This window comes from Canis aureus, chromosome 34 (genome assembly GCF_053574225.1).
Source record: "Canis aureus isolate CA01 chromosome 34, VMU_Caureus_v.1.0, whole genome shotgun sequence".
Taxonomy (NCBI): Eukaryota; Metazoa; Chordata; class Mammalia; order Carnivora; family Canidae; genus Canis; species Canis aureus.
Genome location: NC_135644.1, coordinates 5,712,015 through 5,738,151, shown reverse-complemented (window position 1 = coordinate 5,738,151; position 26,137 = coordinate 5,712,015). Strand labels below are relative to the sequence as shown.

Below are 26,137 nucleotides of genomic sequence, written 5' to 3'. Positions count from 1 at the left end.
ACATTTTGAACATCTCTTTTGAGTAGAAGACTTGAAGTTCTTTAAAGTTTAAGGAGCTACATCTTCTTCTGTTAATTCTGTTCATTCTGTTCATTCATACTATCTTAATTATGCAACAGAAGTAAGAATATGTTCCATTTGTTACCCACAGCTTAGAGAAAGAAATCCACTAAGCTAGTGAGAAAATAATGGTGATCTTCAAGGAAATGATAAGAAAATACATTTCTCCTGATGTTTTACTGATGTTATTGTAGCTCATATGCATTATGTTGCATGTAACAGCAAGTCTGTTAAAAGGTCCTTTGAGTACCTGTAGTCTTCCCTGCAATACTGCTCTTATAGGTAAATATAAGGATGTTTAAGTTTGGGATCCCTGGGTGGCGCAGCGGTTTGGCGCCTGCCTTTGGCCCAGGGTGCGATCCTGGAGACCTGGGATCAAATCCCACATCGGACTCCCGGTGCATGGAGCCTGCTTCTCCCTCTGCCTGTGTCTCTGCCTCTCTCTCTCTCTCTGTGTGACTATCATAAATAAATAAAAAAAATTAAAAAAAATTTAGAAATTAAAAAAAAAGGATGTTTAAGTTTTTATTTACATTGTAATTAACACATAGTGTAATATTGGTTTCAAGAGCAGAATTTAGTGATTCATAACTTATATAAAACACCCAGTTATATCACAAGGACCCTCCTTGATCCCCATCACCCAGTTATCCCCTCCCCCATCCACCTCCCCTCCAGCAACCCTCAGTTTGTTCTCTATCATTAAGAGTCTCTGATGGTTTGCCTCCTCTTTTTCCCCCCTTCCCCTATGTTCATTAATTTTGTTTCTTAAATTCCACATATGAGTGAGATTATATGGTATTTGTCTTTTTCTGACTAATTTCACTTAGCACAATATACTCTGGCTCCATCCATATCATTGCAAATGGCAAGATGTCATTATTTTTGATGGCTGAATAATATTCCTGTGTGTGTGTGTGTGTTTGCATATACCACATCTTCTTTATCCATTCATCAGTTGATGGACATTTGGACTCTTTCCATAATTTCACTACTGTTGATAATGCTGCTATAAACATTGCAGTGCATATGCCCCTTTGAATCAGTATTTTTTTTATCCTTTGGGTAGGGTAAATATGTGTGTTAAGAATGGCATTATTTTGCATTTAATAGCTGAGGAAAATTCAATATGCTTATGGAAATAATGATCTCATCCAAAGCAGTCTGTCCTTAATTAAAAGACAAAGTATGTTTTCTGGAAAGATTACTCTATTTTAATTTCTCTGATTTAAGGGAGAGTGTAAAAATAATCTTAATATGAAAATTAAGACCTTTTAAAGAAAGTATTATTTTAAAGATTATCTTTGTTATTATGAAAGCTGATTTTTAATTACAAAATTAATACCTGCCCATTATATAAAATAGAAAAGCATAAAGAGCAAATATAAGATTTATAGTCCCATCATTCAGAGAAAATCCCTAGTAACATATCAGAAGAGGTTACTCCAAACATTTTTCTCACATCACACACAAAAATATAAAAATGTGTATATGTTCTCACATGTATATGTACATGTCAATATGTGTCTTATGCATGACTCTGTGTGTGTGGTGTATGTGTGTATATATCCATATAAATATGTTATGGAAACAGATTAGACATACTGTTTAAGAACCTTTTTTTTTTTTACTTAACTATAGTTAACAACACATCATGAAAAAAATTAATTATTAAAAGCCATACCAACAACCAGGAGCGAGAGTTTAGAAGTTATTCCAAATTCAAACCCAATATAATACCATTATAACATCACTTTATCCCACTGTATCATCAGAAATTGATAAAATGTGAAGAATTTTACAAATGGACTATTTGTGCATTCATTTCCTTATTTGAGAAGTATATCTATGGCCTTCTAGAAAGAAAACTGGCCTACTATTTAGGAATTCTGAGTAGTAATTCCTGCACAGAAAAGAGATGTGTAATCTGAAATAAATTGCCTACCTTTTATTGTCTTCAACCTAAAAAAATACATTTGCATTTTTAAAAAATTCTCTCCTCTCTCTTCTGTATGTTCAACCTCTCTCTATTGGCCACCTCCTTACAACACAGGACATACTTGAGACTTGTTCATATATAAAACTGACCTAAAGATCCCCTTCTTGCTCTTGCTGTCTACTTTAAGGTTCTGTGTTTGTTTGTTTGTTTTAAGATTTTATTTATTTATTCATGAGAGACACACAGAGAGAAAGGCAGAGACACAGGCAGAGGGAGAAGCAGGCTCCATGCAAGGAGCCCGATGTGGGACTCTATCCCAGATCCCGGGATCATGCCCTGAGCCGAAGGCAGACACCCAACTGCTGAGCCACCCAGGAGTCCCTACAGTTGTTTTTTATTGCAGATTACAATGCTCCTAAATAAACTGTCTTCAACTTTGATCTCCATGTAACAATTCTTCCCTGATCTTCTTACTTCTTTAATTTTTGTTTCCATTCTGTCTTTTCTTCTCTCTTTAACCTTTGGAATTCTCAAAATTCTGATTTCCTTCTCTCTGCATTCTACACACTGCTTGGATTAATTTTTTTGACTTCTATGTCTTCAATTGTTTATTTGACAATCACTCATTTATTTATATGTATATCTTTATTAAGTGAGACCTCACTTCTGAGTTATAAACACACATATAAAATGGCCAGCTATAAAAAGAAGATAATAATGATTTTAAAGTAGCCAATGATTACCAAATTTTGCCTATATATCCCTGTTGCAAATATAGTGCTATAAACAACTATCAATTTACATCCAGATTTATAGGTCAAGAATTCAGACAGGGTAAAGTGAGGAGAGTCCATCTCTGCTCCCGGATGTCTGGGGTCCCAGCTGGAACACACAAACAGCTGGAAGTGACTCATGGTAAAAGGCTGGAATCATCCAGAGGCTTCTTCATTCAATGTCTCATGGGATGGTTGTGGTTATTCAAAGGCTGTTCTTCACTGAGGCTACTGACTGGAGTGAACACATGACCTCTCCATATGGCTTGGGCTTCTCACTGCATACCAACCGGGCTCAGAAAGAAAATGGCCCAAGATGGAGCATCTGGAGTGTCAATAGACAAAGCAGAACTTTGCATCTGATGTCATCAGCTCTGAAGACTCAAACAGCTGGGATGATGTGAGTAGTTAGGGACTAGAGTGCTTTGGAGGCTTCTTAACTCACATGTCTGGCACCTTGGCAAGAATGATTTGAAAGTTAGGTTCATTTGGGGCTATCAACCAGAATGCTTACATGTATCCTGCTTACATGTATTCTTCACAGTGGGCTGGCTGGTTTCTAAGAAGGAGCATTCCCAGATGGAGGGACTAGTGAGCAAGTATTACAAGAGAACTAAGAGGAATTAGTATGGCCTTTTTCTTTTTTTGAAGATCTTATTTATTTACTTGAGAGAGAAAGTACATGAGCAGGAGCAGAGGCAGAGGGAGAGAAAGAAGCGGACTCCCTGATAAGTGTGGAGCTTGACTTGGGGCTCTATTCCAGAAACCTGAGACTATGACCTGAGCTGAAAGCAAACACTTAATTGACTGAGCCACTCAGGTGCCCAGTGTAGCCTTTTATGACCTAACCTCTGCAGTCATGCAGGATCATTTCCTTTGTATTCTGTTCGTTACAGACATGTCACTAAGGCCAGACAGATTCAAGCTCAGGGAATTTGACTCCACCTCTTAATGAGGGAGCAGTAAAGGCACATTGCAGAAGAATATGTGGAATGTTTCAACCACCCACATATTAGTGAGTGATATTCCCATATGCCAAGCTGCTGAACCTGAAATCCTGGATTCATTCTTCCATTTCTTTCTTCCCCCATCACTATCCAATGCTATCAAATAGCCACATTGTGTCCATCTCCCTCTCCACCTTCACCACTATTACTTTAGTTAAGGCTTTTGTCATCTCGAGTAGAATATTATAATATCTTCAGATTTTCTCACCTTTGGTCTTGATCCCTTCCAATCTATCCTCCACAGAGACACCAAGGTGACCATTCTAAGACTCAAATTAGATTATAATATTCTCCTACTTAAATCGCTCTAGATATACTTGTTGCCTTCATAGTAAATCCCACAGTTCTTTGCATGGTATCCAACGTTGTCACACCTATCATCCTCTCCTGTAGTTGGTGTTGGTATTGACTGAGGCTATCTGGATTATGAGCAATACCATACATACACTATGTTAGAATGATTTTCAGTGTAGAAATCACTGCCATGTTTACAGAAGGTAGCTTTATGTCACTGGCGTTGACTGTGACCTTGTGGATATGAGAACCCAGCTTTGAGACCTTCTATTTTATTAAGAAAAGTTGGATATTTTATTTTTATTTGCCTTAAAATGTCATCTCAGTTTTAAAAAATACTGTATAGGCAAACAAAACTATCTGTGACCCAGAGTCACCCATCACCTTCCTACCCAGGTCCTCTTGATATTTCCTTTTACCACTTCCTATCATAGCATCTTTAGCTCTATGCCACTCACTTGTTTAGGATTTTGCCTTCTTCACTTAACTGTAAGTTCTTTGATGGTTGGGACATTGTCTTGTTCATGTTTATATCCCAGCGGTTTAGCATAGAATGGGATGCTCAATACATATTTACTGGATGAATGAATGATATTTATGACAGTATTTTACAAACTAATACACTTTTATGTAGACTCAAGAACTACAATTTCTTTAGTTCATATAATAATCATCTCCTTAAAGGCAGGGAAAGAAATTGTTTTAACTGATACATATCTAGACACTATCATACGTTATCTGCTTTTGCTCATTATGGTATTTTTGGCATTTAATGTAATCCTACATATCTATAAATATGTTTAATAAATATTTGCTCTTATTTTTGTGATATTCAATTAGCCAACCAAGCGTTAAACAGAATAATATCTCATGATTCATGAAATCAAACTATTTGAAACACAACCTTGAATAGGAAGTACATTAAACATTTCTTAAAAATATTTTCTGAGCAAACCTTTTCCTCCCTTCTCCACTCCCCCTATTCCCTTTCATCCCTTCCCTATTCTTCCTTTTATTCTCTTCTCTTTTTACAAAAATAAAGCACTTATTATATATCAGTTGGATGCAATGGACCAAATGCATATATTGAAATATATTGAATCCTAATCACTAGGTAATGATATTAGGAAGTGAGGACTTTGAGAAGGGATTAGGTCATGACGGCAGAGCCCTCATTAAAGGGATTAGTGTCCTTATAGAAGAGGCTCTGGAGAGATCTCTTGCCCTTTAAGCCAGAGGAGGACACAGTGAAAAGATAGCTGTCTAGAATGTGGGTCCTCACCAGTCACCACATCTGCTGACACCATGATCTTGGACTTCTCAGACTCCAGAACTGTGAGAAAGAAGTGTCTGTTGTTTGTGAGGCACTTGGTCTTTAATACCGTGTTATGGCAGCTCGAAGGGACTAACACGAATGACAATTTAAAAATAACTACTGATAGGGATGCCTGTGTGGCTCAATTGGTTGAGCGCATGACTCTTGATTTCAGCTCAGGTCATGAGATCGAGCGCCGCATCAGGCTCTGCCCTGAGCATGGAGCCTGCTCAAGATTCTCTCTCTCCCTCTGTCCACTACCCCACCCCGCTCTTGGGAACACATTCTCTCTCTGAAAAGAAGGAGAAGGAAGAAGAGGAGGAGGAGGAAGGGGAGGTGGAGGTGGTGGCCAAAAAGAAAAATAACTACTGGCAATCATCCGTTAAAGAAGATCTCCAGAACAGTCATAGAACTATAAATCTATGGCATTTGGAGCTAGTTAGGGTAGCAACAAATACCAATAGCTTCAGATGGCAGCTTTGTATATGACAGAGACAACAACTGATGTTTATATGAATGCTATGAAGTAAGGAAAAAGGAGAAATTCTGGTTGATATATACTCTTTTAAAAGACATGAAAATACGGAATATGTTTTAAGTGCCCACTTAAACATGATATCTTAAAATATCACGATAAAAGCCAAGTGTGGTGCTTAAGAGGTTGAGCTGTAGTCTTTAGAAAAATTCAGTATAAATTTTTCTGACAAGGAAAATTTCTTCTTGTGAGGTTGAGATTATTTATTTATAGGGGTGTCAGGAGAACCTTGTTTCCTGACAATATTGGATAGGTGATGCCTAAGTGGAATTATTTGGCAAGACTGGATGGCCAACCTTATGCTTGTTTGTGTATGTGTAGGACAAGATGGAAAAGGACTTCCAAAAAAAAAAAAAAAAAAAGGACTTCCAGTCTAGGAAGGGAGGCTGAAGGAACACATAGGACATTGTTATAGATTACATATAACATATAGAATTACATATAACATACAGAACTACACATAGTAAATAGAACTACATATAACAAGTAAATAAGACTACATAGAATTAAAAACCAGGAGAGGAACAAAAGGAACGATGCATTTTATCTGGAGAATCTGAAGGTAACTTCCTAAGAAGTGGGATTAGAGGATAAATCCAATTTGGATAAAAGGAGTGAGGGCAGGAAAACTTCCCAGGAAGGTAGGGGAAGCCACAGAAAAGACTGGCTGCAGAGTAAAGTGTGGGCTAGATGGGATTCTTGAAGAGCTATGGAAAATAAGGTCAGATATTATAAACTAAAATCAGGAAGGCATAATGGACTATTCTCCTAGTGTACTACCTTCTTTATTCACAGTATCATTTACCTTGAAGACAGAATATAGTTATTGCTTGCTCTAGAGGCATTTTTAATCTTTAATGATAGAATTCATTACTTTAAAATAGAGAAAGGGACTATGAAGGAAAGGAGGGAAACGAATTGGGGAAAAATTAGAGAGGGAGACAAACCATGAGAGATTCCTAACTCTGGGAAACAAAGGTTTGCAGAAGGGGAGGTGGGTGGAGAAATGGGGTAACTGGGTAACCGGCACTAAGGAGGGCACTTGATGGGATGAGCACTGGGGATTATACTATATGTTGGCAAATTGAATTTATTTATTCATTTTAAGATTTTTTATTTATTTATTCATGAAAGACACAGAGAGAGAGAGAGAGAGAGCCAGAGACACAGGCAGAGTGTGTCCCCTGCAGGGAGCCCAATGTGAGACTCGATCCCGGGACCCCAGGATCATGCCCTGGGCTGAAGGCAGGTGCTAAACTGCTGAGCCACCCAGGCGTCCCCGCAAATTGAATTTAAATAAAATATTTTTTTAAAAAAGAACCTGTAACTTAAAAAAAAAAAAGAAAGAAAAGTAAAAAGTCAGCATGGTGACTTAACACTCATCTCTAGAGTCTTCATTTTATTCTGATATCTAATTTGAAATGTAAGATCTTCCTGGTTACTAGTATCTTAGAGTCTGCTACTTTCTTTCCTTTTATTCACTCACCACTTCATCTTAAGATCTTTTACCATGGAACTAGAATGGTTAGAACACCTCACCATTTTAGGTTCTGATGCCTTCCACCAACTTCTCTGTAGGCCCTTATGGGGAAGTAACCATCTGAGTAAAGCCCAGGCCTTAGACAAAATCACTAGCATCTGAATCCTGTTTCTGCTACATATTAGCTGTATGACCTTGGGTAAATTACTTAAATTCTTTGGTTCTGTTTCTTCCTTGTAAATTAAAAATGAGTATAGCAATAGTATTTACCTCAAAGAGTTATTATGAGTATTAAATAAAATAATGCTGAGAAAGCACTTAAAGTAGCACCAGGCACATGGTAAATGTTATATAAGTGTTAGCTATTAGTATTATCTCTAATGGGGAGAAAAAATGCACACCAATATTTAGTGTAACCATACTGCCCATATAAACAGATATAAATTTTTTTATTATTTCAAATTTAAGTTGCATTTTAAGTGATTCTTGGAATAACAACTCAGCTTGAAAATGACCTCAAACATCGTCTAACATAATTTCTCTTCTAGTGCCATAGCACAAAGCCTGGCATAAAGCAGATGTACTATGTATTTGATAAATATGTACTATGTAAATGAGTGACTCTGTGAAATGCTAAACAGAAAAGACAAATGGGTATTTATTATACTAAGTAGACATATTCTGGGTGCTTTGGGAACACAGAAAAGGTAAGCCTAAACCTACTGTGGATAGAAGTAAATGTACAAAATCTACCTAGAGGCCACAAAACTCAGCTGAGTCTGAACGATGCACAAGAGTTGAGCTGGTGGAGGAGAAACTTAAAGGGTCCAGATAGTTCTTTTATGATACTATTTCTGGTCAAAGTATTCAAAATAGAGCAGTTAGTAAATGAGAATGATTTTATTGCTATTTATACTATAATGTGCACTGGAATTTCACTTGATCACCTAGTGTTCTAACAGGTACGAAATCATTCCAAACAGGTAGAGATTCCTACTAATTCAGGCTGAAAATGTCTATCTTCAAGCCTATTGAAGAGTCTAGTTGAAAGAAAAATAATAGTTATCTTTTACCGAGTAGTTATCATGTACTGGCCTCAAAACACACTCCTATAAAGAATTCATCTAAACCTCACAAGAAGAAATTTCCTTTACTGCCAAGTTGATAAACTAAGTAGCAGAGCCAGGGTTTGAACTCGAGGCTGCCAAGTGCATGCTCTAAACCTCTAAGTGAAGTTCTGGATTGATTACTCACTAGAAATACTGTCTTGTTTTTCTTTTGTATAATTTGAGGAAATACTCAAAAAAATTACTTCATTAATGATATTGATTCAGGCTTCAGGCTGGGATCTTTGTAAACTGTTACACAAAATGTAATTTATAAGTTTGCCTTTGACACGACAAGGATGAGTGCATCACAAAATGTCTTGCCGGTCAGCACTGTTCTCCAGCTGAAAGTGCTTTCACATCCACATCTTCATTTGCTTTTTCCCCTAGTGGGTATAGAAAACCACTTGAATAATGCATGTTACTTTCCATATTCTTTCAACAGAACATTGCATACTTAAATCATTAAGATGGATTCCTGGTATGGACTCAGAATTTAAACAAAAGAGAAAAAAACCTCATTTGTAAATACCTGGAATAATATTTCAGTACCTCAATGTATTCTATAAATCCAAAAACACATTAAAAATCTAGTATTCTTCAAACCAAATCTTTCAAATAAGAGACTAGAGCACTCAAGTTCGTTCTCCCATTAGACAGCTTCATTTTCAGGCTTCCCTTTGCAAAAGGAGCTGGATGCAGGAAGGCCATCTAGCCATGCTGTTGCCTCCCCTTGGATACTAACTGACGTGAGGTCAGGCTACTGTCTCCCTCTACCTTCCCCACAGCCAGTATGACCATCTTCCTCTATCATTCTGGAGAAAACCCCTTCTATGCTTTTTTTTTTTTTTTCAAGTCCTTTTCTGTACACATATACCCACTATTGACAATAAAGCACAATGTGAGGTTTCACTAATGTTTTCTAGTCACTTCTGTTTTCTTCCAAATCAGAGAATATAGCTGGCTCCACCAGGAAATGAAACAGAGGTCATTATTGCAGCAGTGACTTTCAAGCTGTTTGCTAAATTTAGCTGTCCAATACTTTCCACTCTAATGATAACTGTGAACTACAATTATAGAATGCTGGAACAGAACAGGAGCTTAAAGGTCACCGAGTCCAATCCCATCGTTTTTCTAATGGAGGTACGGGGGCCTAGACGTAGGCTGTGATTTGCTTGTGAATGGTAGAAGTGGAACTTGAATTAAAATCTGCTCAGTCTAGGGCAGTGGTATCCTTACTATGCCACAGATACTCTGCTTCCCATGGTCAGTCTTACCTAACCAGATCTCATAGCATAAATATAGCTGATATTATTGGTTGTGGCTTACCTTCTGTGGCCATTCATCAATTTGGTGGCTGAATGCAAAATGGCACAGGTGTCTGACTTACAAGTTACTACAAGAGAAATGAAATGATTTCATACTCAAACCCTGCCCCCAATTCTAAAAACTTCCTGCTTTATGTTCATCAATAATGAATGGCCCATCCCTGCAATACTCAGAGGGAGCTTACATTGCACTTTTGAGCAGCCGGTTAGTAATGTACAGTGGATAGAGCCTTTCTTTCAAATCCCAGGGCAGCGGGTCCTTCAAGGCTAGCATTGCATTTTCAATTAGCTGCTGAGTGAATGCTTGGCATGTGTATTAGTGAAGAAGCACACAATTAGCTTATTGTTCCTTTCTGTATTGTGCTGAGAGGTTCTAAGAGATTGGTGGGGGAACAGGCAAGCCAGTCATCACTGTGGAGTTGAAGAAGGGATTTACCCAGACCTCGGCATCTTCACTTGCTCGCTCTGGAATTACAGCTATTTATTACGAAGTGCCCTGTGTGGCTGGGCGGAGTGTGCCTGAGAATACACATCCCAGACACCACCTGGGGTTAGTCTTTCTGAGCGCTTCCCGTCTCTAATTCTCGTCATTATCATGGAGCCCAACAGTCCTAAAAAGATACAATTTGCTGTGCCTTTATTCCAGAGTCAGATTGCACCTGAAGCAGCAGAGCAGGTAAGTGGACTTGGGTGGGGACCAGGTCCTGTATATAAGGTAACATATAAGGTCCTGTATATAAGCTTTCATTGAAAGCTTCTCTACCTCTTGAATTTGTTAAACTTTGTGACTTTCCAGGATATGTGAATGAGAAATAAGCTGGTTTCCATATGGCACTTGTATTTGAGTTGCACTGGGGGACCTATTGGCTAAAATGCAGCCCTTCATGTGATAAAATATTAGCACTCATTAGGGAAAAAAATGGTTATATTAGTGATTCAGATTTGGATCTGGAAATCTTTTGCTTTTGCTTACTAAATTAACAAGTTCAACATTTAGAGAAAAAAAACAATTATCAGCATTAGCAACCTTTTATTTCATTATTTATAAAATAGATTCATTTAACAATGAAAGCATTAAACCTTTGAATAATTTCAGACTATCGGGTTAATATTTTTAATGTTTTTCATCATATATTCAAAGCAGTAATTATAAGTGTAGCTAATATATGAGATAGGATTTGTAGATGGTATGTATAATTTTAAAGATATTTTTTCAGATATTAAAATAGTATTAAATACTTCTTGGATTCCTTTTCTATGTCTAATATATCTATATAAATATATTTCTATACTTTTGTCTCTGTCTCTTTTTCATCTAAGATTGGTTTACATCTGTATCACCTTTCATATTCAGATTTACTTAGAGTCTTGATGCAATAGAACTACTTAAAGACCATTTGTGGTAAAATACAACAGTTGGGAGGCAAAAGCAGAAAAAAATTTATGGGATCTTCAATCTAACTCATTAATTTTTACAACCTAAATTATCCTTGAACACTTTTCCAAATATTTTATACAACATCTTAAGAATAATTACTGAAACTAAGACTCATACCTTTCTAGGATGTTTTGATAATCTGAAACAGATCCTCCCAGACTCAGGCCAGATAAACATAACCTTGAACATGTATCTGTATTGAATGGGACATTGGTTCTGTCCTAGACAAAATGTCATTGGCAAATTTTATCCTCTATCCTACTGACTTATATTTTAAGAACTTACCTATATGTTTAGGAAATAAAGAACACTTTAGAAAGTCTAATCATAATATGCTCCTGTAACTCTTAAAATAAGGAAAGAATCCACATCAAACCTATTAGTTTTAAATGAATTACTCTCATAAAATCCATACTCATTCCTTCTTTGTCCTAAATATCTTATTAGAAAATAAGAAAACCTTATAATATTAATAAAAATGAAGAACTCTTGTTATTAAATTTAACCTGCTAGAAATTTAAGTTTTCTAAGCTTCTCTTAACCTATTTAGCAAAAGGATAATGGATCTTGAAAGCATCATTATGGGACTCCAAGAGGGCCATTAAATTAGCAAGTCATCCTTGTACCTACACTGCATATTATTTCAGTGGCATCATTTGATTATATACAACTATTTATTTTCTGTGGAATGGTAGCTTTTTTGGTCCTAGAAGGCGATACTAATATCTGAAAGTTCTACTCCCTGGCTTTCTGTAATTCAAAATAGTAAACACCTACTGTGCGCTCTCCAGAAATTTGCCTGTTTTTTTTTTTGTTTTTTTGTTTTGTTTTGTTTTGTTTTGTTTATGTTGGGAAAAGATGAGGATGGAACAGCTTTGCAAGCTGTAGAGTAACCGGGGGGAATGTCTGACTCTCACTGACCTTAGCTGGGGCTTTGTTGTTCACAGATAAGAAAAAGAAGACCTACACCAGCATCGCTTGTGATTCTGAATGAACATAATCCCCCAGGTAAAGAAGCATGATGTCTTTGCACTGATGGAACAAAATAGAATTGTTTGAAGAGCATCAAAGAGTATGTCATTGCCAAAAGATTTAAATTTAGGATTTCAGTCAGTCATAATTTAACATGCTAGTCTATAAAAATGCATCATAAACAAAATCAGAAGTAAATATAGAAACTGTCTCAGTCAACAGCCTGCTTTCCTCTAGAATGGAATGACACACTGGTGATGATATAATAAAATGGTTTGTTGTTTGTATAGAGTCTGGTTCAGTGCTTATTAATGAGGCTAGTGGAAAGTTGTTTAATTAGGTTCTGAAGCTCAAATTACAGTCTAAGAGATGCTTGTATCTTTAGAGAGTATGTTTTTTATTTATGAAAGCTTGTCATGGGGCAATGAGCTAGCACTGGCTACAGCTCTGTTGCTGATGTCATGTCTGAATAATGCAACTGACAAGTAACCAGATCAATTTTCAGCAGTGCCCATTTGAGAGTCCATTCTGAAGGGTTGCATCCATTTGTTGAGGTTTTACTTTCCATTTCCTGTAAAAAGTAAAGCTGCCTTATTCCTGATAAATGACTGTGATCTGCAATACACAAACGTTATTTACTTATTGAATGGAGGTGATTTTAATCTCACATTTAAGTGCTGTTTCTAGAAATACAAGTAAGACAGCAAAGGTCATGGCATTAATTTGGGCACAGGCAGGACTTGGTGTTGGGTTTCTTTATAGGTCTAAACAATATGGGTGGACAAAAGGAGTTTGAATAATAGAAACATAGTCTAAATACAAGCTGTAGTGAATGATTTGTTTAAGAATTTCAAGGCAAAGTAGTCTGATTTTTTTTTCAGGTTCCTGCAGCAAAAAAATCAAACACTTACATAGCTTCCCTAGTAAAAATTATCTAGAACCATGATGACTGGAGAAATAAACCTAAGGACCAAACAAAAAAAACAGTAACAAAAAGAATACCACCACACTGAACCAAACCAAACCTAGATACTAATCTTCCCTATCCATGTGGTTTGGGTTGGGTAAGGGACAACATCTCCAAGTTTTATTTTATCTACAATATAGAGAAAATGTCCATCCTTTCTACTTTACAGAGTTCTTGCAATGATTGAAAGAATTAATGTGAATACTCCTTAAAAACTGTAAAGTGCAACAAATCTTAGGTGTCATTAGCTGATGTATTCTGGAATACAATCTTTGCATGGTATTTAGCAGATAACAGGATTGTCATAATCTCACCTGTACTAAATATTTCTGCCAGACCCCAAAATTCTTCATGTTCCAACTATTCTCTAACATTTGTACTAAACAAAACAAAATAACAGCAACAACAAAAACCTCAAGTGTTAAATTGCTTTTTTAAGCAATTGTTTCTTCTAGCCACAAAAAGCTGCATCTTCTTTAACAAAAATTGCATTCAGCTCTAAACCCTGATAAACTAAATAAAACTCTTTAATTTTACTGAATCTCCCCAGGAAGTAACTGCCTGTTCTTGGAATCACCCGTCATTAATGCTGTTTAAAATTCAAATCTCAGAAAAAAACTTTACTTTGAATTAATGTAGCAAAGATTATTAAATTTCCCATTATACAGACACAATTAATAAACCCTCCCAATTCATATAATGAGACAGATATCTTATAATCACTGTTAAATGAATTAAACATAGCTTCTTTTTTTTTAACCTTTCCTGGAGTTTTCAAGAATAGTCAGTTATAAAGTATCTGAAAGAAAAATTTGCTTTTAGATTCAGAAAAACATATGCATTGTTTATATCTGATAGAGAGGAAGCAGAATAGAAAGATATTTTAACATGTACATCCAGATTGTTTGCTAGTTTGTCTGTGCTGGTCTAAACACATAGATGAGGCAGGCATTTGATTGGTAGGACTTCAGGGACAGCAAAATGTGCCCTCAGTCCTTTTCTATCCAATGGCCCAGAATTCTCAGCAGTAGAAACACTATGGAAACAGACACATAACCTGGATACCTCACCCTTGGGCATAGGGCAACAAACACAATTTAACTCAAAACAATGGGAAGCAGAACTAAAAATTTTGAATCGAAGTCCTCATGCCTTAAAAAATTTGATAGCAAAGAGCGTGTCTTTATGGTGGAGAGGGCAGAAACTAGGTTTGCTTCTAGGAATGACTCTAAAGTGCCAGAAGCAGTAAAAAGATACGTGAAACCTGACCATGTAAAGGTAGAAAAGCACAAAAGACAAATTTCAACTTTTTCAAATATTTTCTGGGGCTAGCGGTGTGAGTGACCTTGTAGCAAACTGCTTATTTTTCTGTATTTTCAGTTCATCTTCTGACTAAGGGCCTATTTATAATGAGCTCTCTGAGGCTATACAGTAGAGCTTCACTGTCTATTCTTACATTGTGTGCTGTTCGCTTTTACTCTTATATAGTCTATAGTTAACCGGCTTGGTTTGTCTATTTTTATTTAGTGTAATACATACAAATCCTATTGAGAAATAAATGGCAATGCCAATTTCTTCAATTTACTTCAAATTTCTAGATTTACTTAAACATTATTTGTCTGTAAGTAAACTTAGGAGAAGACTTTATATTTGGCTACCAGTATTAGAAATCTAGAATTGAAAAGAACTTCAGAAAATACCTAATCTAACCACACATCTTTGTAAAAGATACAAAAATCAACCCAAGTCCCTGAGACTTGCTCCATTTTGTATACCTCAAAGAAGATTCCATAATTACCCCTACTTTTCAATTCTTGATCCAATAATTTTAGATGTTAGAAAATAGTTTTATCGAACTTGAGTAATACTCCCACTTTATCATAAAATAACTGCTTGTTTACTCTCTCCGATAAAAGTTTATTTACTCACCTCTCCAAATACAAAAAAGAATTCTTTATTATTTTCTTTCTAAACTGATTACTCCTAGTCCCTATGAGAACCTTCATGAACTCTATGCAAATTTTCCTTGTCTCTTGGCCTCTAGAATCCAGAGCTGGACATGGTATTTTCAAAAGAAGCCATCCTACACCTTCTGAATATTACAGTTTGTGGCATTCATTCTCTTCCACGTACTTTAAGCAGAAACAATATGGTTACGATTAAATTTAGTGAACCTGACTGATGCCTATTATGCATGAGTGAACTCTAAGAGGCCTGGAGCTTAGTAAAGGTTTGGGTAGGTACTCAGAAGAGTTTTGGCATCATTTAAAAGTTTATTGTACATCTAAAAAGTGGGACCAGAAATACAAAGTAAAATAGTTTTCTGGGGCTGTTTCTTGAACTTCCTATCACAGCTGAATTTTGGGGAGAATGACTTTCTCTTCGACACTTTTGGCTTTAAACATTCTTAGAAATGAGGAATAAAAACAAAGGGATTTTCTCACATAAGTGAGGATCCTAAAAAATTAGTTAATATGAGACATACGAACTAAAATACCACATTGCCTCTGTTCAACCTTGAGACAGTAAGTCTAGTCAGTAAAGAGAACTGGGTTTCCAAATTGATTGGGCTGTTTGACTCCATAGATGGAAAAAGAAGCCACAGTCAATTCTGAATGTTCCATATAAGGTTCTTTTTTTTTTAATATTTTATTTATTTATTCATGACAGGCAGAGAGAGAGGCAAAGACACAGGCAGAGGGAGATGTAGGCTCCCTGCGGGGAGCCCGATGTGGGACTCGATCCCAGGACCCCGGGGTCATGCCCTGAGCCGAAGGCAGACGCTCAATCACTAAGCCACCCAGGCGTCCCATTGCATATGACTTTCTAAATGAGGCTTGCATTTTCAGACCCTGATACTAAGTTAGCTAATGAGGTTTTGGCAGCTCTGGATTGATAACTCTGAGACATTGAATGATAGCTGGAGAACATTGCTGGACTGAGATTGAGTGGTTCAAAACAGAGGGGCTCCAGGAATTTCCCATGATGGGAGGCTCTGCAGGGTCAACAAAGTTAAAGTGGAGATTTGTTTCCAGTGGTAGGACAGTCATCTGTACACAATCTCTTATCATGGGACCCTCTATTTTACCAAATGAATGATCTGTAGTCAAAAGGCAACAGGCATCTTGAGTGCAAGCTCCAAGAATCACATTTGGAGGATTTTCCTGGAACCTCAGGACAGGGAAGACATCATGAACTCCATACCTAGAGGTGCCTGTCACCTCCAAGGACCTCCAATCAAATGCACTCAAAATGCACAAAGGACTCACAGTCCATACAGTTTTGTTTCTTTCTCAGTTTTCTTATCTTCTTTGGGAATGTGGCTGTAATTCATTCTGATCCACAGTCCTTGTTGATTATTCAGCATTTGTTTTGCCTTCTCACTATTAATGGCAATATAAAACAAAGACAAATTCAATGTTTGAAAATACTTAGGAAATAACTGGTATTATTTCTAAGGAATTTTCAGAAAATCCTTTTTTGGGGGATAGCCTGGGTGGCTCAGCAGTTGAGCATCTACCTACAGCTCAGTTGTGACCCCGAGTCCCGGGATCGATTATCACCTCGGGCTCCCTGCATGGAGCCTGCTTCTCACTCTGCCTATGTCTCTGCCTCTCTCTCTCTCTCTCTCTCTGTCTGTCATGAATAAATATATAAAATCTTTTTAAAAAGCCATTTTTTCCTCTTCCGATTTATTTCTATGAGTTATTAAATACCAAACCATGCTGAATGATTTAAAGACAAGTGACACATGTGGCTTTCAGAGATTCCATGTACTGCACAACTGATTGAATTATTTTTCCATAAATACTCAATCTGTGCAGCCAAGTAGTCCATTCAGTCAGAATAACCATGAGCCAAAGATGAGATTCTAATTCTCAGTAATGTCAAGGTTTGCTATACTGTAAGTATTGAGAGGGACTAGCATAATCTTCAAATTAAATGAAAGAAAAACATGAAAGGGCAAATCATAAAACTATAAAACAGTTCTTGAGTTCAGCAAAATTACTACTTTTGCTCATTTTGAATAATAATAGATAACTGCTTACTTTTTATGTTGATTTTAATTAGAAATAACTTAGTGAAATATGACAAAATGATGGTAGGAGTCAATTTACTTCATTTTTCTTGTCCTCTGCCTACTATTTTCATCAGCAGATGAAAATAACTCTAAGGTACTTTTGCATGATGTGGAGCGGCAGTGCTGGTAGCACGTAAAGCACTGGCTTTGGAGGAAGAGGTGGGTTTGAATCTCAGCTTTGCCAGTTACGGGTGGTGAGCCACTGTGTGTGTAGTTCACCTCTATCATACGGGGGATACTGAGGTGTGAGAAAATGCATAGCACAGTGCCTGCAACCAGATAGGTTCTGAAGACATGAGACCTCCTGCATGATTATACCCAAGCCGAGAAATGCTGTGTTCTTCTAAAACCTATATTTCTTATCAGAAGATGGTCCAGCTCCTTTGCTATTCTGACTGCGGTGCCAGACCTGTCAGTGTCCTCAAGAGATAGAGGTTCTTGATAAGAGAGAAGATGTATCATATCTCCTAATTCATCAGGATAAGAATACACAATCATGGAATTGTTATGTATCTTATACTGTGATACTTGTCCAACTGAGTGTGTCTTGCTTATCAATAAAATTTCCATAAAATAAAGTCCCTTAGAATTTTCTTTAAAAAAAAAAAAAAGCAAGCTACTGGGACACCTGGGTGGCTCAGTCGGTGAAACATTCGAAACATTCGGCTCTTCATTTCGGCTCAGGTCATGATCTCAGGGTCACTGCGATGGGCTTAGTGAAAAGTCTGCTTGTCCCTCTCCCTCTGCTCCTCCCCAGCTTGCTTGCTCTCTCTCTCTCTCTCTCTCTCTCTCTCAAATAAATAAATAATTAAAAAAAAACAAGCTACCGATGTCTATAAAATTACAAAAAGCAATAGAGATCTTTGTAGCAGATCTGTATTTGAACAAAAAATGAAATCCATATTCGAATAGTGTGTGCACAGAAAGAAGGTTGATTATTGACTATAAAAATCTTGTAGAGTAGGTGCCTGGGTGGCTCAGTCGGTTAAGCATCTGCCTTCAGCTCAGGTCATGATCTCAGGGTCCTGGGATTGAACCCCCACATCAGGCTTCATCTCAGTGGGGAGCCTGCTTCTCCCTCTCCTCCCTGCTTGTGTTCTCTCGCTATCTCTGTCTCTGTCTCTCTCTCTCAAATAAAGAAATAAAATCTTTAAAACAATCTTTTAGGGATATCTATCAAACACTCATTTAATTTCACACTTTTATCTCCACTCCATCTGTTCTCACTTCCTTCCATACACCATCCCTGCACCATATTTTGGCTAAGCTTTCTTTTCTGGTTCCTTCTTTTAGTTCTTCTGCCAGATCTTAAGGCTTAGTCTAGACAGGGTCATTTGTGTAAATCAGTCTCCATTTTTCCCACCAATTTAAATTGCAGACCAAAACTCACTTAAATCTCAAAAATTTTCCCTGACTAGTTTCATCCATTGTCTGGCTTCTTTATTCCAATAGTCATCCCACTTCCAACTCTTAAAGCTATTTATCAGTTTATATATCCAATACAGTTCAATAAGTATTTATTTAGTCCTTGTTCTAAATCCTCCAGGAATGTGTGATTTAAATAGTAGGGGATAATACGTGTACGTAAACCAGGATACAAATGTAAATGACAGAAATCCCAACTGCTCAGACCATGGTAAGATTAATTCTGGCCAAGACATAGAAGAACTTATTTCACATGTTCCCTAATCTATAAAACATTTGAGTGACTTATCTTGATCTTAAGGCTTTAAGTTTTTAAGGATTAGGGCTAGAGCTAAAATTTTACTATTTATTCCAAACTAGTACAGTGAATATCTACTTGAGTAGATGTTAGATGCCCATAAGCTATTACATTGAAATGGATAGGGACACCTGGGTGGTTCAGTGTTTGAGCATCTGCCTTCAGCTCAGGGTATGATCCCAGATCCTGGGATCAAGTCCCACATCAGGCTCCTTGTGAGGACCTAACTTCTCCTTCTGCCTATGTCTCTGCCTCTGTCTCTGTGTCTCTCATCAATAAATAAATAAAATCTTTTAAAAATAAATAAATAAATAAATAAATGGATAAAAAAAAAAGATCCTCAAATCCAATGGCAATTCATCAAACTTTTTGAGTATTTACTCTGATTAGGAAACAGTGTTAGCTGCTCTAGGAGATAAAATAGATAAGTCACTATCTCTGCCCTTATGGAGAAACCTACCTGAGATATTTATCATTTAATACGTTTATTGAGAATTTGTCACAACAGAATGTGACAGATATATAAAATATATTTATATTCAGTATAGAAATGTCAGTACAGAAATGTCTATTGCTGGACATTTTGGGAAATCTGATTATAGAGTACAGTACAAAGACTAGGTGATTGACAAATGGCAACTATTATTTTGGGGAGGCAGGCACATAGCACTTAGGAGTAGAGACGTTGGAATCATTCAGGTCTAGATATAGGTCTCGGATGGTTGCTTACTGCCTATAATGTTTACCCAAGGAAAGTGGCTTATCCTCCCAAGGCCTATTAAATGAGGAAGCCGGGTTCAAGTGGCTCTGAAATGCATGTTTCTTTTTTTAAATACTATCAATTTTCAGTAAATGCAAAATATATTCATTAAAGAAGGCTATTCTGAGACCATTGAATAAGTAGACGCGCATTTTTTGTCTGCAGAATAATACACATGTACCATATCATCGTCAGTTGTCATGGAGAGTTTAAGGGCACATTCTGTCTCAAATTTAAGACTGAAAAAGTTCCTAATGGCTCTAATTGTTTCTAGTTCATAGCCGTATTTAAGACAGACATTAAATTAGTGGTACTTGGCAACCTCTAATAAAAACTCTAGCTAAGCTGTATAATGAATGGAGAGGAGTTATTTCCATATTTCTTTATCTTAGAGTTGCTCAAGAACAAGTTTCAAGCTTTGGGATTTTTTTTCTCCCTTTTTCCCACCATTTTCTCTCTTGAATGTGACCAAGCCGTGACCTGACACTATTCCAGCAATTCCAGACACAATTTGGTAGCAGGGTTTACCAGGGAATTAAACCGAAATGCCCCAGGGGCTCAGGCAGGTGACACAGAGAAGTACCGGGCTCCGTGTGGGACATTGTGATGGAGGATGCAAGCTCCATTCAAGTCTTTCAAATGAAACAAACATACAAAACTATGAAGAAAGAAAGAAAGAAAGAAAGAAAGAAAGAAAGAAAGAAAGACCGACCACTGTGAAGGATGGAGGTGCCCAAGTGGTCAGCTTCCCTACTACCTGAAGTTGTACCTTCCAAAGTTATTATTGTTACTATACTCTACCTTCTAAACTGCAAGTACTTGACTAGACATAGCACGTTCTTCCCAACACTAGAAAAGCAGTCTACCTGGAGCTCAGAAGGGACCTGTGAAAACCTGAGGGAGAGGGATGTCCTGAGGCCAATGTCCCAGCTGCAGAGCAGACTCCTGAGAATTCATCTCCACTCCCAGTCCGAGTGCTGCCACTGTCTCCTCCACACCCTGTCCCCTTCCGGTCTTCCCCAGTATTTCAGGGGCCCCTGGCACATGCTGAAAAATGTGACATCCATATCTGTGAGCCTTCCTTAGGCTGTGAGTAAAAGATTATCTTTGATTTTAACTCAATGGCTTTGTACCACTCAGAGTAATTTGATATAGTGACAATTACAGCGCTTAACAAAGCTAATTGGTGAAATAAATTGCCAAAATCTGCATCATCAAAGGGAGATATATTGACAGTCTGGTTAGAATACAATTACAGTTTGACCTTGGCAATAATGCTGGGGAAAAAGTACTGTGTAAAATGAGAAAAGCTAGGAAATCTGTTCCCTTCCTTCCTCCCCCCTCCTTTTCTTCCTCCCTCCTTCGCTCCCTCTTTCTTTCTTTCCATTCTCTGGGAGCAATTTTCTACCATTATAGGAAACAATTTTCAAAATCATACTCTTTACAAATAAATACATACTGACACAAAGTGCACAAATGAAGATTGAGAACAATAGTTATTTTGGAATTCAATTTTTAGAATAATTTGACTCAAATAATTTGCTTCAATGCAACATCATTTTATGCTTTTTTTCCTACCTGACAGAACTGAAATATTAGAAAACATATACACAGATCTACATGTTCACATGTATACTCAAATATAAGTCAAGTACCCAGCTTTGTGTACAAATATCACAGGCAATTTATCCATGTAATGAAATCAACCTCCACTAAATGACCTGACTTACAAAAAGGCTAGAACATACCAAAGTATCTAGAAAAGCTTTATGAACTCAGGTTATAAATGGAATAAAAATAATAATTATTATTTGAACTTCTAACCCTTTAAACTTAAAATCAACAGATCAAAAACTAATCACAAAGTTTGAAAAACTATGAATAAAAAACATTGAGAGACACCTGGGTGGCTCAGTGGTTGAGCATCTGCCTTAGGCCCAGGGCATGATCCTAGAGTCCAGGGATCGAGTCCCACATTGGGCTCCCTCCATGGAGCCTGCTTCTCCCTCTGCCTGTGTCTCTGCCCCTCTCTGTGTCTTTCATGAATAAATAAAATGTTTAAAAAAATAAAAAAATAAAAAGCATTGAAATTATTGACTTTAAGTGATGAGATTTACTATTTTTAAATCAAAAGAGCATTTAAAAATATATTTACTATATATTAATTGGTTTAAGACTATCTTTCTCACTTGAGTAGATTTTGTATTTCCATTTTCATAATTCATGAATACAAATAATATAACTAGATATAAAAAGTGAGATCCTCCTGAGACCACCTGATAGTTAATGTCTAACCAAAATGTGTCATCCACATTATTTAAAATCAACATTTAAACTCTTAACCTCTGATTATATTAATTACATTAACAGTATCCTCATTCTTCTACTCGCTGAACCACACAAACTTGGAATCACCTTTGACACCTCTCTCTCCCCCTTAGCTCCCTAAATCTATCAACGGTTTTTCTGCTGATTCTATTGAATAGGTTGACTCTATCTCTCTCTGTTTTCATTGCTTTTGTCTAGGACATTTATTGCTTTATTCCAAAATCATATAGTAACTTCCAAACTGCTTTTCCATGACGTTAACACTGGGAGGGAGTTTGTGTACAGTTGAGCCCTAATGTTAAAATTAGTGAACATGGCGTGACTTAGAATCAAAACATGGCATGAGTGGGAACTGCTGTCTTGGTTTCCAATTCCATGAAGCCCGGAGCACAGTAACTGCAACACTGGTTGTACTGCTGGAATCAAGTGAGATGATGTATGCTAGCAACACTATTGATGGTAGAACTGTTTTTTTCTCCACTCTGGTTAGTGTGAGAGACTTTGGCAGACCTAATTATATAATGCGTGATTGACTAAGACGGCTTTACTTTTCCATAATTGATTTGTTATAAGCTGTAATTTGTATTCTATACTTTACCTGTTCAAGCTCTTAATTAGCTATGAGACATATGAGGTCTTCTCATGAGGAGCTCATAAATTTAATCATAATCTGCACATCATTCCTGTTTCTTGATTTAAGTAGGAATCTTTATTACCTAAATCGTTGATAACTGTACTAAAGCTGAGATTTAGTTAAAAGGAAAGAAATACACAGAGAAAATGACAATAATTGTATTAGATTATGGTTAAAATTATTGCTTTATACTTTCTTTTCTATTGCCTCATTTATTTTTAGCTGAGGGCTCTAAAACTGAATACAGGAAACTTGTTCCTTTGCCATAGGTACCTTCCTACTGAAAATAACTTTTCCATATGTGCAGGAATTTCAGATTAAGCAGGACAGACTCAGGCTGGATTTACTGTCCAAACTACTCTAAGGATTATCCACTTTCCCTTCATCCTAAGGATCCTAAGCATGCCCACCTGCCCCCCATGATTAAAAGGTTTTCAAGAAATGAGGCCAGAGACCCACTCACCATCACATTTTAGTGAAGTAAAATGTCATGAATGATTGAGCTAAAATGGCTCATCTCAAATTCTGCTACAGGTCATTTAACTTGGTGAATAGCCCAGATTTCCTTCTTTAGTCATCCAATGAAGGGCATCTTTTTTGCTTAAGTTCTTGGAGATGACCAAAGACATTTTCATACACTAGTGCTGTGGTTCATAGCCACCACTAGAACCAAGGCAAAAATTAGCTGTACTGTTTATATGGACACTTACAGTATAAGAAACATATTCAAGTATATTTTGATGTATATTTAGGACATAAAAGACCAAAAAAAACCCTTCAAAGCTACAAAAAAATTAAAAACCATATAAACTCAAAGGCAGGGGCACCTGAGTGGCACAATCAATTGGGTAGCCAACTCTTTGTTTGGCTTGTGTTATGGTCTAGGGGTGGTGGGATCACCTAGCTCAGGCTCTGCGCTCATGGAGGAGTCTACTTAGGATTCTCTTCCTCTGCCCCTCCTCTTGCTCATGCTGTCTCTCTCTCTCTCTAATAAATAAATAAAATAAACCAACCAACCAACCAATCAATCTAATCAATCAATCTCAAAGGCAAATTTAAAGAGGTTTATAATAGTAATGTATCTTCCTTTTGGTAGTTTTGTAGTTTGAAAATATAATTTTCACCTGTAATATTTCTGCTCAACAACTCTGTGAGATAAATATTACAACCTTCATTTTACAGAAGGAAGGTGATAGGGCTGTCAAGTTTAAAGAAGCTAATAAGTTAGTAGATCTGAAATTTAAACATAGGTATCTACCCAAGGTCAATGCACTTTCAACTACATTAATAACATTTTTCTTTCCACAAATAAGTAATATATTCTTGCTATTTTATTTCTGTCTTCCTCATGAAAGTAACTATAAGCAAGTTCCTCACTGTAGCTTGGCCAAGTGGAATTGTTTATTTATATTTATGTATTTTAGAAAGGGAGAGTGCGAGCAGGGTGAGGGGCATGGGGAGAGAATCTAAAGCAGACTCCCTGCTGAGTGCAGAGCCTGACACAGGGCTTGATCTTCCAACCCTGAGATCATGACCTGAGCGAAAATCCAGAGTTGGACACTTAACCAACAGAGTCACCAGATGCCCCCAAGTGAGATTCTCTTTGATATAATTCCAGAATGTACTTCTTTCTCTCTCAATGCAAATGGGTTAATTTTAGAGTTGTAATTCTACACCTTTTTCTTTTTCTTTTCTTTGATAATTTATTAGATAAGAGGACCTTAGAGTTACTAATACTAGACTTTTTTTATTATATAAGCAAAAAGATAACCAAATAAGAAAATAAATCTCACCCATTATTCCATTCTTAGTTAGATGTTGTTATTCATTCATGATTCTGCTTGCCTACCTATATGCTCACACTTATTTAAAAAGTCTTGATTCAAAACATTATTTGGAAGCTAACATTTACACTTGGATTCTAGTTGACTCTGAACATGACTGATTTGTACACATACATGGATGTCATCTTCCCTTCCTATCTACTATAGTTTTTCTTATCCCCCTAGAGTAAGATCAAATCCCCCTTCTTCCATGAAACCTTCATTAGCCACTCTAGCTAGAAGGCTTTATTCCAGTAAAAATAGCAAGTCAGTGAGTGGATCTATTAATTCATTCGTTCTAAATGATTGTTGATGACTTTGTCACCTAGTATTGCCCTCAAGGAATGGATTATAGAAATAATCAATTTTAATCTGAGTCAGAAAAAAGAAAGACTGGGAGCACCAAGGTGGCTCAGTCAGATAAGCATCTGCCTTCAGTTCAGGTCATGATCTCAGGGTCCTGGGATCAAGTCCCACATCGAGCTCTCTGCTCAGCGAGGGGTATGCTTCTCCCTGTCACTCTCCCTCTGTAGTTTCCCTCTCCCTCTCTATCCCAAATAAATAAAATCTTTAAAAAAGAAAAAAGAAAAAGAAAGATTGGGTCACAAGTTCCTTCCATGTGTTATCAGGCTTTAGTTGAGTCCTTTTTGGGTAACAGTTGCTGCAGAATAGTGTTTCAAGGAACTGAGAAAGTAAATTTTAGTAGTAAATAACTAGAGCTGGTTGTTTCATTATTTTCATATAGAAATGCTCTGAATTAAGCACCATAGGCAACTAATGACTGCAATACACTGATAATTTTGTGTAATAATAATAATTTGAGGACTTGTTATGTTTTACAGGACAATTTAAAGCCTGAGTATGTTCTGTCTGATGACCAATTTTATTCTTTTGCTGTCTTTAAATTATTGAAACTGATTTTAAAATGTCAGTAAAATGGTGATGGTGGAAAACTGAATACACAATCAGTTTGGCTGCTTTCTTACAAGAGTATGGGAGTTCAAGAGTTCAGTTCAATACCATCAAATAGGAGCAATCTATCCCACTGAAAGGTTATATACTTTTCTTCTATGTTGAGTCCATAAATAAGGGATGGATTTTCTTTTCATTTTCTTTGAATTGTGAAATAAACATTTTACCTAGTAATTCCTCTTCAACTCTTTTTTTAAATGATAAGCTACCAGCAAATAGTAACCTGTAGTCAATACTGAAAATCAAACAGTCCATTACTTTTCAAAAGCATTCGAAATTACACAATTTTACCTAAAAAATCCATGTGATTGGTTTATGTGTAAGATTTCTATGTAAGTGGAACTTAATGACGGCAAGAAAAATAATTTTGGAATGAACCTTTCATCTTATTCTTCCTTTCCCTCACTTTTTACACAAGGAAACCATTGAAACAATTTACTTTGACCCCAGTGAATTATTTGCAAGCATATCTATACATAGCTTCACATTACAACATTCCAGCTGCTTTATTATTTTCTAACTGAGTCAGATAAGATTGTATTCTATGTATTTCTGTTATCTGGGTACTTATTAACATGTCTATCATTACGGGCACACTGCTA

At 36.7% G+C, this 26,137-nt stretch overlaps 1 protein-coding gene and 1 long non-coding RNA gene across 12 annotated transcripts in view; one reads left to right on the top strand and one right to left on the bottom strand.

Annotated features, from left to right (window-relative positions):
* The window catches only part of LOC144304772 (uncharacterized), a 130,780-nt gene that overhangs the window by 69,513 nt on the left and 35,130 nt on the right, over positions 1-26,137 (bottom strand). The window lies entirely within an intron of this gene.
* PPP1R1C (protein phosphatase 1 regulatory inhibitor subunit 1C) overlaps positions 10,057-26,137 on the top strand; it is a 115,010-nt gene continuing 98,929 nt past the window's right edge. For 2 of the 4 annotated variants that reach the window (XM_077883329.1, XM_077883330.1), the window contains exons 1-2: positions 10,057-10,513; positions 12,223-12,283. In XM_077883329.1, the coding sequence (XP_077739455.1) occupies positions 10,433-10,513; positions 12,223-12,283 (142 nt within the window). In that variant the 5' untranslated portion in view covers positions 10,057-10,432. The remainder of the gene's footprint in view (positions 10,514-12,222; positions 12,284-26,137) is intronic. The other 2 variants (XM_077883331.1, XM_077883328.1) reach the window with 2 other exon arrangements.